Source organism: Eschrichtius robustus, chromosome 7, assembly GCF_028021215.1.
Source record: "Eschrichtius robustus isolate mEscRob2 chromosome 7, mEscRob2.pri, whole genome shotgun sequence".
Taxonomy (NCBI): Eukaryota; Metazoa; Chordata; class Mammalia; order Artiodactyla; family Eschrichtiidae; genus Eschrichtius; species Eschrichtius robustus.
In genome coordinates, this window is record NC_090830.1 from 4,337,471 (window position 1) to 4,351,482 (window position 14,012).

A 14,012-nucleotide genomic window follows, 5' to 3' on the forward strand; every position below is an offset into this window, starting at 1 on the left:
AAGCTGCACAATGCAATAAAACCATCAACGCTGAGGTTACCTTTTCCTCTGGACAGATTGGACAAAATGTGCCATGTTAACACGTAACTCCACACTGTCAGGAATCTAACTAAGAGTGAATAGCATGTCAAACACAAGTCCATTTTTTTTTAGAGAATTAAGCAGCCCTTGGGTGGACCTGTGAAAAATGTGTCGTGACACTGAAAGGTCTCGCTTTTCCCCTTAGTACCAAGTTTTGAGTAATTTTTCTGATAACCTGAAAATGAAATTTTTTGCTATTGTTTAACTCACCGTCTGATCTAATTTTGACTAAAAACCATCTCAGCTGCTTCTGGGAGTGGAGAGATTGAAAGAAGGGAATGGGGAATCTTCTTAATTCGAAATTCAAAATAAGCATCTTTCCCAGGTGACTGTTCACTCCATATCAAGGTCAACGGGCAGGAGAAATTAACAATGGAAAGAGTGCAAGACAAACATCTCCAGGGGAACGAAGCAAGTACGGGCTAACAGCCTTCCCCTCCCCCAGCAAGGCTGCCTTTATTTAAAGGCGGTAGCGTGGGTGCATTCGCTCTCTCATCTTTTGTAAAGGTGGTTGGGAGTGGAGCTCCGGCGGGCTGCTCTTGCAGAGGAAACCCCATCTCGCGCACGGTCCCCCCCAGTCACCAGCTAATGCCTGGAACAAATTCTCCAGCCGCCCTGCGTGGGCTCCCTCATTCACAGCTCTGCAGTCCGGGGCTGGGCGCTTCCTCTTCGGGACTGAAATAACAGAGTGCAGACAGATCTGGTGTGATGCAGCTAGCCCTCTTTCAGAGGCTTTTCTTTTTCCTGGGCAATAAACACACACCCACACATCCACACCCCCAAAACAGCAGCTATGTTCCCCTCCCCCTTCTCGTTCCCTTCCAGCTTTTTCTGAACGGTCTCTGAATCTCTGCGAGCCTCCATCCCTAGAGGGAGGTAGCTCTGTAAAACTGGTAGGAGACGTCTGGAAGAAAGCAAGTCCCCCGCGGATTTCAGCACCTAGGCAGAAACAGTCAGGCTTTCCCGGGGGTGGCGGGCACCGGGAGGCCCGGATAAAGCGCGGCGCCCGGCTGGCGAGATTGGGGTCGCGCGGTCACGCTCCAGGTGCCCCTCGAGGGGGTCCCGGGGTCCCGGCCCCGCCGCCGCGCCCCGCCCAGCTCTGTCCCCGCAGCCTCGCGGGCTGCCGGGCTTTGTGGTTCGCCCGTGCGGCCGGGCCCCTGCTGGGGGTGTCGTTACGAGCATGTGCAGACAGCAGCCCAAGGTAGAGCGAGTGTGCCGGGGAGCCCTGAGACTTGCCTTGCAATGCCATGTTTGTGTATGTGCTCTAACTCCCGGAGAGCAATCAGGGAGACGGCTCCCCGGCCGGACTTGGCTGATGTTTTCTTGTTTCTGTTTCAGCCTTCAGGATAATTCCTTCAGCAGCACCGCTGTAACAGAGTAAGTGATTCTCGTCACTAAAATAAGATTTGCATGCCTTTCTCAGGAAGCAACTATCGGGAAGGTATCCTCCACCGTTTCCAGCCGCTCTGGGTACTAGATGCATTGTCTCCTGTAATCTGGGGCTGTGAAGACCGCGAGACGTGGGGACTGATGGGGCCCAGAAATCTTTACAGGTTGAAATCAGCCTTTTAGCAACTACGGGAGAGCTATTAAAACAAACTGATGGCCTGCGGGAGCTCAGTGCTCCAAAATATGTGTTCTTGGAGTTCAGATTTAAAAAAAAATAAATCTCTTTGACATGTCAGTAGGGAAGCTTTGTTGTATTTTGCCAACGTTGGTGTCTGTTTTCATGGAGCACGCTGTGTACATTTACGGCAAATAGGAGATGGATGTGAAATGAGTTGGATTCCAGCATGTGATAAATAGGCTAAACTTAGTCTCACCCTCTGCTGTGTACAGACTTTTAAGACACAGTAGAGTAAACTTTTCTTGCATGCCCTGTGTCAATTTTGTCTTCTGCCCTCAGAGATCTGGCTATAGGAAGAATGCGTTATCTAGTCTCATGGTTAAAGCTTTCGATTGGGACGACTAACACCGTTCAAACATGGAATGAAGGAGTGAATATTTTACTCAAGGCCAGCATGCATGGTATTTTTTTATTAGATATTTATAGTTTGTGGTTTTAATTCTTGTCATCCCTTCCTTAATATGTTTTTCTAATACTATGTTATATGTATATGTTAAAAATTAACAGGTAGTATATTATGCTAATACTATATGTAACTGATATATAATTTACATATATCCATATATGTATGAAATATCTATACTTTATTTAGTAGTCTTTCTCTAGGCTAATTCATTATGTTTACTTCCGGGACCTTATGATAGAAGTCACTCTAAACAGTTTTTCAGGAAAAAGGGGGTATAAGGTTGTATACTCAACTACATTTAAAAACGCTGCAAGTTTGATACAGAAGTCCCGGTAACTTGGGAGTTATTTGCTAAAGTTCCCTAAAAGGCAAATAAATTATGTGAGTTTCAAGTCACTGTCACAATGACTTGGTGATGGAGGGCTACAGGGCTTCCCAGGCCCTCTTGTTTTTCACATTCCTTTGTTTCTCTGTTTGGATATGCTGCTCTCTCAGTGTTGAGCTTTGGGCTCACTTAAGTTTAGTTACTTTTTTTTAAAAAAAGGCCCAGGGTTGATTTTAGAAGATCTAATGTAAAATACTCATTGGGACCTGCTGTGTCCTGTTAATGAGATTGCTTGGTAACCGTGCTACAACTTGGCTTTTCTCAAAGCCTAAGAGTGGAGAGAGATGCAGGCCAAAGTATGCAGGCCAAAGATGAGGCTGTGACTCCCTGGTTCAGGTGCACAGGTATTGCTTTCCTCCTTTTGCTGTGCTTACAGCACCAGATGCTATCTGGGCCTGATTCTCAGGACCCCTGTGTGGCTGAATCCCCAGAGTCAGCCATAGGCATAGCAGCTTCAAAATGGAGTTACTTAGTTCTAGATTTCACATGGACAATTTTTAAAAAATGGTTTTATAGTTAGATGCTGGGGAAAGTCTGGTACCTTGTCTTTGGACACTCCCCAAAGAGTTCTGGTTGCATAAGATCCTGTTGTTGTTGTCACAGAAGTGACAGTGATTTATTTTAAAAGGCACTGAGTGACAATGGGAATGCCATCTGACTAATCTAAAAATCTGACGAGAACATTTGAAACATACCATATCTTCATAGGTGTAACAGTACAGACGAGGGTCATTTAAAACTAGTCATCATCTAATATAGTATTTTCTCCTCCCCTCAGTAATATGAACTGTTTTCCGTGGTTCTTTGGGCATGACCCTAAAGTCAGCAGGACCAGGATGCACTACACTGAGACAAAGAAGTAGCATGTAATCAGTAAATGTTCACGTCTGGTCTCGGCATGCACAGAGGAGGCACTGGCCTCTCTTATATGTTTTAGATATGAGAAAACATCCCCTTTCTCCTATCCCCACCCCACTCCTACTTCCTCCTACCCACATGTACTTATCTTTTTTAGTGCCTGAAATTCTACCCAGAGATGATTTTGTTTTTGGATGAAGAACTCTGGTGGCGACCCTCATTAAAATGGAAATTAAAAAGTCTGTGCCCCTGGGAGGTGGATTCAAATTGTCATTAATACTTTAATATAAATTATGTTATCAGCTAGTCTAACCTAAGAGGGTTCTGCTTGGCCAGCTGGGGGTCTTATAAAAGGGGAATTGGGAGGGACTCAAGGACGTATTTTATGCTTTTCTCAGTTTCTCCCATGCCTGGCCCTGTCTGTGCAGCTCTGGACCAATTCAGTTTCTTTTGCTACCCAAATTCTTCTGAGATCAGAATGGCCTTGGCCTTCCCTTCTGTATCTGCAGCGCCCTTTCATCTGTTATTTTTCCATGGTCATTTCCTCTGTTGCCCTGGCTAACCCATTATTTGAAATGAAGCCTGCCCAGCAATGAATTCTGCAACAAATTAGTTAACATCCAAAGCAGTAATTCTCAAAACCAACTGATTATCAATATCAACTGGGGAAGGGAATGGGGGCTTGTGAAAAATCCAGCTTCCCAGGCTTTATTCCCAAGTGGGAACCTAGAAATGGGTGATTATGTTGGAGTCAGCCCACTTGCTGGTCTGGGTTTTTAAACCTTTAGGTCAGTGTTGAACTGTTTAGAAGCATACTAGTTATGTGGGGAGAAGGGCAATCTAATTTAAAAACTCGCATTCCTGGGCTCCACCCCCAGAGAGTTGATCTAGTGGGGCTGGGGGTGGGGATGAGGCTGGAACTTGCTATTTTTTTTTCCATTTTTAAAAATTAATTTATTTTTAAAAATTGAAGTAGAGTTGATTTACAATGTTGTGTTAATTTCTGCTGTACAGCAAAGTGATTCAGTTATATATATATATATGTATATATATATATACACATTCTTTTTTATATTCTTTTCCATTATCGTTTATCCCAGGATATTGCATATAGTGGAACCTGTATTTTAATCAGACACACTTTGAGAAATCCCACAGGATTGCAGGCTATACCCCTGCAACTTTGCCTTCAAGGGACATGGTACTGCAGGGAATAGAAGTCCCCTTCCGGGTACAACTGCATTTTATCTAATCACCAGTCTGAGATCTCTCTTCTTATTTACCCCAAGACAAAAAAGAGAACCTCTCATGGGTGCTTCTTTCTCCACCATTATTCTAAGAAACAAGTCTTTCTCTCTCTTGTGAACCCCTGGGAACATAGACTGAAGAGACTGTCCAGTGGGCTTAGTGTGGTGGAGCAGAAACGACTCAGGCATCACTGCTTTACACCTCGGAATCCTGGGAAATTCCTTAGCCCCTGTGTGAAGGTAATGCCTACCTCACACCACTGTCAGGCTTAATTGAGATCATATGAAAGAGAAGGTGAGCTATAAAGTACCATCTAACTTTTTCTTGTTTGTGGTTGATAGAGGAAGCAAAAGTCCACATAGAGAGAAAAGTTACAACCCTGAGCATTTCACAAAGAAATGATGGCAAGGACAAATTATCCATGTATTGTCTGGGCAACCACAAATTAAGAACTCTGGGAACTTAGAATCTAGTTGATGAGAACCTCAAAGGAAGTCATTTAATAGAGGTGTCTTCACATTTTTTACTGTGAACAACGGTAAACATATTTTATGTTGCAATCCAGCACAAACGTATAGACATGGTTTATTTAAAAAAGTTTCGTGAAATAACACTTAACCCTCACTATACTGACATTTTCTATTCTGTTTCTCTACCAACAGTAACAACAAAATGCTGGTAGCTGCTGTCTAATTTCAGGACCTCCTAATAGGTCACAATTTACAGTTTGAAAAAGTTTGTACTAGAAGATGCCTGGTTTTGATAATTGACAAAAAACATCATTAAAGGGTTGGTCTTTAAATTATTTTATTGGAATAACATGTAGGAAGAGACTCTCATGCCCAAGACCAGTTGGACACTTGATCTGAGTTGTTTTTTTTCCAGGAGTAGGAATATTCAGATGCGGGTTCCCAGTGTGGAATCCAGTTTTATAACTGGGCCAGTATTGTGCATTTGCGGGGGGCTCCTGGGCGAGGAATCAGTAGAACAATCAGAAAGAAGATGTTAATTGAGAAGAGCTTGATGGTCTTCATCAAAGCAAATGAAAATTGAAGTAAAAGAGCTTGTATATGTGTGCCACGGAAGCCATAGGGAGATCTATTTCATCACTATGTCTGAAAGCTAGGAATTGTGTTTTCTTGAGTGATGACTGGAGTTGTTCAGTAGTCCTTAAAATCGGATCAGCTAATTAGGTCTGGCTTCATATTTCAGAAAGCATCTGAAACTTTGTATTTTCTGGTGCCAATTTCTCATTTTTAACTAATTGTGCTTTGGGAAGAAAAATTAATAAATCAACTGAGGGGGAGAAAAAAAAAGTTCTTGCCAAATTCCCAAACAATAGGTATTGTTGAGCTCTAAGGCTGAAACTCTGTTTGAACCCTAGTTCTTCGGAAGCAACAATTCTAGATTTCTGTTCTTCATTGGCTTTTCTACTTAGCTAGGTTGTTTTTATTGGGAAATATTTTTATTCATTACACAGCTCAGATGATCTATTACAGTAAATGCCTCTAATGGAGGAGAACAAGACAACGTTTAGGAATTTAATTGTTGTTTTCCATGAGACGGACAAAGTGGGTTATTGAGCGTCAAAAAAAAAAAAACAAAAAGGGAAAGCAAGGAAATTGAGTTCATTTTGTTAAGGAGAGCATTTTGTTAAGTCGATGGATTTTTTTTTTTCCCAGCTGCCAGCAGGTAAAGAGGGTTAGAGTCTGTAGGTGGTCTTTGTTTAATTCATTACAAAACCATAATTTAAAAGGGATAGTAAGGGAAGAGGACTGAAGCGTTCATCAATTTGTTTTGTGGGTAAATTATACACCATTGCTGGTAAGGAATATTTTAAATTTTTAAATGATTTCATGTAGTATAAATACTGTATTAGGGTTATATCTACATATGTAGATATTTATTTAGTTATGTCTACACATTACATTGGGACTCTGTCAGAGCAGGGGCTAGGTCTTTCTCAACTTTCTGTCCTTTAGCAGTAGTGCTACTCAAAGTGTTGTTCACAAATTGTCTGTAACTTGTCTGAGACGAGAACAGTACAGAAATAGGGAGTATGCCTTTAATAACTTTTATAGGAATTTGATATTCCTGCGACCTTTTTACCAGATTATCTCTCCACAGTGGATTGGAAATAGAAAACCAACTGGTCAGTCGTGAATCCCAGAAAGTTTGAGAAGCACAGCTCCAACGCCTAAGGCAGTACTTGGAAGGCAGCGAGTGCTCAATAAATGCTTGTTCAATTATGCCAGGGAACAGACTTGCTGAGGGGCCCAAGTTAATGATTTGATTCAAGCATTTATTGAGTGTCTACTCTGGGGTAACATTGTAGGCACTGTGGCAGTGTATCTAGAAAAAGAAATGATGGTTATTTCTTTTCATGGAATTTAACAACTAATTTAAAAGATCTCAGAGGTACAAAGGAATTACATAACAGTGCTAGGCAAGATCTAGTTGGTTACTGAAACCTCAGAATGAAGAGTAAACCGTTCTGTACTAAGGTTAAAATGGGAACATGGCACGTGGGTGAACTTGGCGAGAAAAGTTCACAGAGCTTGTGAGGCTGGAGCAGTGAAGGCTGAGTAGGAGTTGAAGACGGAAAAAAGCATTCCAGGCTGGAGTGGGATGGGGTGAGGTGGGGTGCGAAGGGCTGAGAATAGGAACAAAGGCTCCCTCATACACTAGAGTGAGAGAATGGTCCTCCTCCAGAGGCACTTAGGCAGTGTGGAACACTGGAGAGTTTTCAATATGGAAGAGCCAAGAATTTTTCACAAGGTTATTTCAGAAGTTTTGTGAAAAGGAAGGATGTCAAGAAAGTCTGGAGGCCAACGGAGTGAGCCAAAGGGCAGCTGGTGTGGTTTGGGACTGCCTTGAGGCAGAAGAAATGCCAAGAGGCATGTAGCGGAGTCTCTTTTGAGCCAACAACAATCCACCAGTGTTGGTGTCAGATGTTCCCTCAAGTGCTGTGAACACTTAGGTTCTTGCTAAGATCTTGTTTGCTTAGGTGATGCAGAGTAGTGGACGAAAAAGGAGTGTTACCTCTGGTTCTAAGCGTTTAAGCTCACATGATATGACAACATTGGTATCATTACCTGGTGGACGTTGGGGAATTGACGCTGGTTTGAGTGAGAGTGGTAAAGATTGTTCAATTTTTTAGTTTCCTGTGCTAATCTTCAGATAATTTTAGACTGTTGCTGCTTCTGCTGCAGCAGACAGTTGGGTCTGATGTGGTTTTATCTCCTCTCTCCAGGTGTGACGAAGACACAGTCTCTCTGCATGAAGATCAGACTGACTGCTCTAGTCTCAGGTAGGACCCACCATTGCTTGGTTCTTAATTATGAAGGACAGAAACCATCTGGGTCTGGTATCTTAAGTCTCTCCTTTGAATTCTAATAATTTGTTCTCATGTTCTATTTCTTCTAATAGATTATCAACTGTTGAAGGAAGTTTTGTCTTGTCCACTTTTGCATACCCCCCTTAGCACTCAGGACGGTACCTTTTCTATGGAGAATGCTCAGTAAATGCCTATTGAATTCAACATTGATTAGCACATCTGTTCCCATCATAGACCTTAAGGAAGAGCTTCTGTTCACCAAACATGGCATTGAGTGTCTGGAGTGTTATCTTGGTCATCACCGGGTTCATGATATGATGGCAGAACCTTCACGTTAACCATTTCTTCTACATTTGCTTCACTCAAGCACTTTCACATGCATTTTATTATTTAATCTAAACAACCGAAAGGAAGCTGATGTTTCCCTCCTCATCCTAGATGGAGAAACTGAGGCTCAGAGGGATTATAGCTCATCCAAGATAGCACAGCCGCTATGAGGCAGAATTTGGACACTGGTCTGTGTGACACTTGTTGGATAACAGACATTTGTTGAAGGCCTTTGTTTCATATATTTTTGTGTGCCAGAAACCAGTGGAGATACAGGATGGAGAGAGACAAACCAATCCCTGCTCCCAGGAATTCAGTTCACTGGAGGAGATAGGCAAGAATATAGATGACAGTGCTACAGTGCATTAAGTGCTGTTTTACTAGCGGGAAACAGAGGACTCACGTAGAATGGCCAAATAGCCCAGTGAGGTTTCTGGGATGGATTCCTGAAGAAAATTACACATGGCACATGACTCTTTTTTTGGTGGAATATAAGGCCAAAAAACCAAGCAGAGCAAGCAACTTACTGGCAAGCCAGCAGAGAGCAGAGAAAATAATTCAACTTGAAGGTATAGCAAGCAGTTCAGGATGGCAGGAACCCTGAGAGCTGAGGATGCCAGGAGTGGTAAGAAATAAAGTTCCAGAGATAAAGACCTTGATTACAAAGGGTTTATATACCCTGCTAAGGAGTTTGGAATTTATCCTGGAGGTATTGGGAAGACTAAAAATAACCTTCAGTTTTTTCTTTGCGAATAACCACTCGCCCAAGGCCCCAAGTGAGAGTAGCCCCCATTTATTGGATTGTGGTCTTGAGCCAACTTTCTTTGTAGGCATTTCACAGAGGCTGTACTGCCTCTGTCAGGTAGAGATGCCGACATCTTATGGATGAGGGTCACAGAGGTGAGGTGGTGTGGCTCCGGCCGCATTTCTAACAAGTAGGAGGATATTTTGGACTCTTGTTCTTTTCAGAACACCATGCTCATTCTCAGTTATGACTGATTCCGGTAAGCTGTGACATTACATTACATTACCTGTATTCTGTTTTGGGGATTCTGAGGAACCAGTAATAGGTTGGAAATGTATTTCTAAAGATGACTTTTCTATTTAGGTTTTATATTTGTGTAATGAGAGAAAGATGCTTTTTGCCCCGTTTTTCAAGTCAAGGATGACATTTATACCTTTTGGGCACCTTGCAAATATGATATATAAAACAAAATTCAGGTATTATTTTAGGAAGGAGTCTATCAAAAGGGTCGTTTTAGATTTGAAAAATCATTTTTATTCTTGAGTGTTCTAGAATCCTCCTCGAATGAAGAACATTTAGGTTACGGTAGAGGTCGCTGTTGCTTCTTTCGTTGTTCACCCAAGAGCACAGGGTGTGTGGATGAGTAGTATTTGTCACTAGTGAGAGACATGCATTTCAAATGAACTAGTATAGTTCCAACTCATGGTTTGATATTGGTTTCCAAACCCATTAGTGACATACAATTTTTTTTAATTATAGATGATCTTAAGGGAAAATATTAACCAGTGTCACTGACATTGTTTTGTTGTTTGTTTGTTTGTTTTGTTTTTGTTTTCAGTTACTCTCATGAAGAATTATTTCACCTGTTGGGTTTTCCTTTACCAGATACTAAGTTTGTCCTGAGGCTTAAGTTTAACTCTTTCACATAATTTTATTTCCACATCTTGTCCAACTGCATGCACCCCGGCCATGCTCCAGACCTCCTGGCCCAATGTTTTCTTTGTTCTTATCCCAGAGACTCACTGGAGCTCATCTTCCTGATATCAGCTTAGTGAGTTTAATCTTCTATTTGTAAAAAGGCATCCTGAGCAGTCGACATAGAAATCCTTCTTTTGCTGATCTTGTCTCTTGGCTTTATGTATCCTTGAGCCATGAGGAATTGCTTGCTAGCTGACCTTGCCAAAATCTCTTTTATGGGTACTTCTGGTCAGGGCACAGGAGGGAAAAACACCACCTGGGGGAAGTGGCCAGTCCTACAGAATTGCATGATCTAGTACTGAATGATTGCCAGTGGGTTAAGGACAATCATATTGATCGTATAAAGGGAATGCTCCATCTGGCTATGGTAGTTGCTGAATTCTTAGCAAAATATGAAAATAAAATGCATCTAGATTTAAGAGGGACAAATGACTTCAAATAAGAGTGTAATTATGTCACTGTTTTTGAGACAGTTGAAGGGGCAGGGCGATGCTGTGTTGAATTTGATTGATGCGTGAAAATGAGCACTGCCCTCCCAGCACTGAGTGTGTGGAGGTGAGCAGCCGGGTCAGTCTTCTCCAGCCGTTCCACACCCTCAGGACCCAGATACTGGGATCTTTGGCTTTGCATTGAGAGGGTTGTTCAGATAGATGGCTTGGCTGGGTAAAACTTGGCTCTTGTCTTAATTCTATTGAGGCAGTATGTATTCTATTAAAATAGACCCCAGTTAGACTCTTAAATGTGTCTGAAAGTTGTAAGGAGATGGTTAAAGACTTGCCAGTGAGGAGGAAGCATCATGCCTTGAACCAAGGACACATGCATGAGAGACTGGGAACCCACCTGACCACTCCAGGTCTGGGTGAATTAGCCCTTTATTTAATCTCTGGGGTTTAGAGTGTTAATCTGTAATGTAGGAATGACAATAGCTAACTGGAATATCTCACATTATTATTGTGAGAGAAAAACATGACATATGTGAAACCATCTTGAAGTGAAAAATGAAAAACAAATATGATAGTATGTGCAAAGCTACAACTACAGGAAGTATGTATCCACTAGCAAAGATGGGAAGGGAATGTGATGTGATCTAAAAAGTGACATTCAGTTCCTCTGAAGCAGTCTATGCTAAAAAGTTTGCTAGGTACCGTGTAAATGAGCAGCAGCGAGTATCGCTAGTCTCTCTTTCCCAGGGTGGATTATTAGACTCTTTTTTTGTTGTTGTTTTCAATTTGAAAGCAGTCAGTGTTTATTAACTGACCAGATTACAAAAATAATCATGGTAGATACCTTAGTTCATCCTTCTAATAAGCCTGTTGATCTGGTCTTCCCTGTTGCCAGCATCTCCACCTTCTACAAAATGGGTACTTTCTAAATTGGGTCTTTCCTGTTCTAGAGATGAAGACAATAAAGAAAATTATCCCGATGCCGGGGCTCCGCTAGAGGAGCCCGTGCCGTCCCGCGAGCCGCCGCAGCATGTAGAGCAGCCCGCGAGGCTGGACGTGCTGCGACCCAGCATGGGCAACTTCAAGTCCCGGAAGCCCAAGTCCATCTTCAAGGCCGAGAACGGGAGGAGCCACGGAGAAAGTCAGGTAGCGGGCTCCACCTCCTCAGACCTTTGCCAAGACAGGTGCTCCTCTGGCGAGAGCACCGTTCCGGTGACGGTGATGGTCTGAGCACGCTATTTTGCAGGCGGAGATTAGCGTGACTTGTCGTTGCGCACCTGCGACCTGGGGCGCGTGCGTGCTCCCCTCCCGTGGCTTAATAGAGGAGTGCGCTGGGCAGGCTGCTCACTTAGCGCCCTTTCAAACGGATATTCTTAAATGCCAGACTTTGACATTGATTTAGGGGAGCTGCTGCGTCCTTTGTGGGGGAGGGTGGAGGAGGATTTCCCATGAGCTTCACTTATCCAGGGTGTGTAACTCTGGCCCCAAACTTGGAGCCTCTTCTCAGCAAATCAGAAGTCCCAGGTTTATCCAGAGCCATTCTTCTTAGGCTGCAGTTTAGTGGCTTTGGAAAAACACTCAACCGTGTACGTGCATGATTGTACGTGTGTGTAGAATCTGGTTCTTTGAGGTAGATAAGTATTTAAATGTATGAATGAAGCATCTTTCCAACTTCATTCAAGTAATACATTTTATACACACACACTTATTTATTTTACTTTTCTAGTCGTAGAGGGATGTATCAAAGAATGTGATTTTTAAGACTCTTAAATACCCCGCAAATAATTTATGGTGCCTTTAAAAGAGATGAAACGAATATAATCCATTTTAATCTTACTGGGAGGTTAATGGTCCCAGCATTAAGATTATACTTGTAACGCACCTAACACAGTTTTGGGGACATAGGTGCTTCATTAATGTGACCTTTGCTTTTTTGTTAACACCTAACTGTTAACTTTAAAAATAATGTGGGAGGCTCTCAGTGTAATACATTAATTATCTGATAACTTGAAGTCCAGTCCAACTTTGCAAATGGGCATCAGGTGATCTTCCTGGTAGAACAACTTTGGCTGGGCAGTTTATTTGACCTTGTAATTTTCTTATTTGCCTTGTGTTTTTTATCTCATTTCTTTTTTGGCATTGTGACCTCTTATTTAGTCAGTTAATTTTGCAGTGAGATGAAATGCCGTCAGCATTTATGAAGTTCTGTTGTAATTTTCTGAAACTGAGTTGAATTGTAGAGAGAGGTTAAGTGTGAAATATCATTTGAGTTATGATTAACTTGAGACCCTGCCTATTACTGAGTGTACCCAACACTTGTTTGATTAAGAGTCTGGTGCTGGGGAGGACACAGGTACCCAAAGGGCTGCCTGCAGAGTCTGACTGGGTCTGGAGAGACTCTGACCTTGAATCTCCTACTAAGGGTCACCTGTGACATTGTGGGCTTTGGGTGACCAGCCGTCTCTCCTAGAATGCCCTCTTTCTTGTCATCCTGTAGTCTGGCCTCAGAGAAATTACACAGTCGTCACTTGTAATAAGGTGCTAATGGGGCATGTAATTTCCAACATGTTGCTCATGCACAGGAAGATTCCAGGAGAGTGAGATGCTTGTACAGTCTTTGCGGATAATACAGCATTGGAATCCGGGACTGCATGTAAAAATTCCAGTTCATTCCTAACATCCCTGTGTACACAATGAGATTGTTTTCCCTGTAATGACTAAGAGAACTTCAATAATATCATTTTAGGTCTTCCATATTTTGGAGAAATTTGAAACAGATTTCATTCTTCCCATTTTCTTTGGAGAGATATAATTAACACTGGTTGAGTACTGATCAAGAACTGAGCATCTATAAATACTATTATTAATAAAATCAGCTGACACTTATTTAAGCATTTACTGTGCTCCAGGCATGTACCATGTTTATGACAATCCCGTGGAATGGCTATTATTATCTTTTTGTACAAATGGGAAAACGAAAGCTCAGAGGGATTACATAACCTCTTTAGTCAGATTTGGAAGAACTTGAGTGGAATGTCTCTTCCATAAAAGCACAGTATTTCTAACAAGAGGTACCCAGAACTTCCAAGTATGATTCTGGTGATTTACTTACCCATTTTTATACAAAACCTTTTATTTCACTCTGGAATTTTTTTCCTTTGGTCATATATTGTGTTGCTAAGCAGTAATTAGTTATTGAGAAAGGATTACTTTGGAGAGAATTTTATAAGTGTGTTTTTCTTCTCTGCCTTAAAGCTTTGTGATGTTGGTCACATAAGCTCGACAAACATTGAGTGAATGTTAGCTCCACTAGGACTTAGGTTCCTTGAGGTCAGTGAGTCAGTCTTTCTTGTCCACCTTTGGATCTCTGGCACTCAGTCACTCAGTATTATTCAATGAATGACTCAAAACTGTTTATATATATATATACACATACACACGTTATATATACAATTACATATATAATTTTTTTGTAAAATGGTATATATATATATATATTTCTGTAAAATGGAAGCATTATATCTTTATTCAGTTATAAAAAGTCACATTTCAAAAGAGCATATAGAGAGATTGGTTC

General features: G+C 41.8%; 1 protein-coding gene across 4 annotated transcripts in view; it reads left to right on the forward strand.

Annotated features, from left to right (window-relative positions):
* Positions 1 to 983: 983 nt before the first annotated feature.
* The window catches only part of FAM13C (family with sequence similarity 13 member C), a 131,372-nt gene continuing 118,343 nt past the window's right edge, over positions 984 to 14,012 (forward strand). For 2 of the 4 annotated variants that reach the window (XM_068547500.1, XM_068547501.1), the window contains exons 1-3: positions 1,289 to 1,458; positions 7,859 to 7,915; positions 11,386 to 11,581. In XM_068547500.1, the coding sequence (XP_068403601.1) occupies positions 1,397 to 1,458; positions 7,859 to 7,915; positions 11,386 to 11,581 (315 nt within the window). In that variant the 5' untranslated portion in view covers positions 1,289 to 1,396. The other 2 variants (XM_068547502.1, XM_068547503.1) reach the window with 2 other exon arrangements.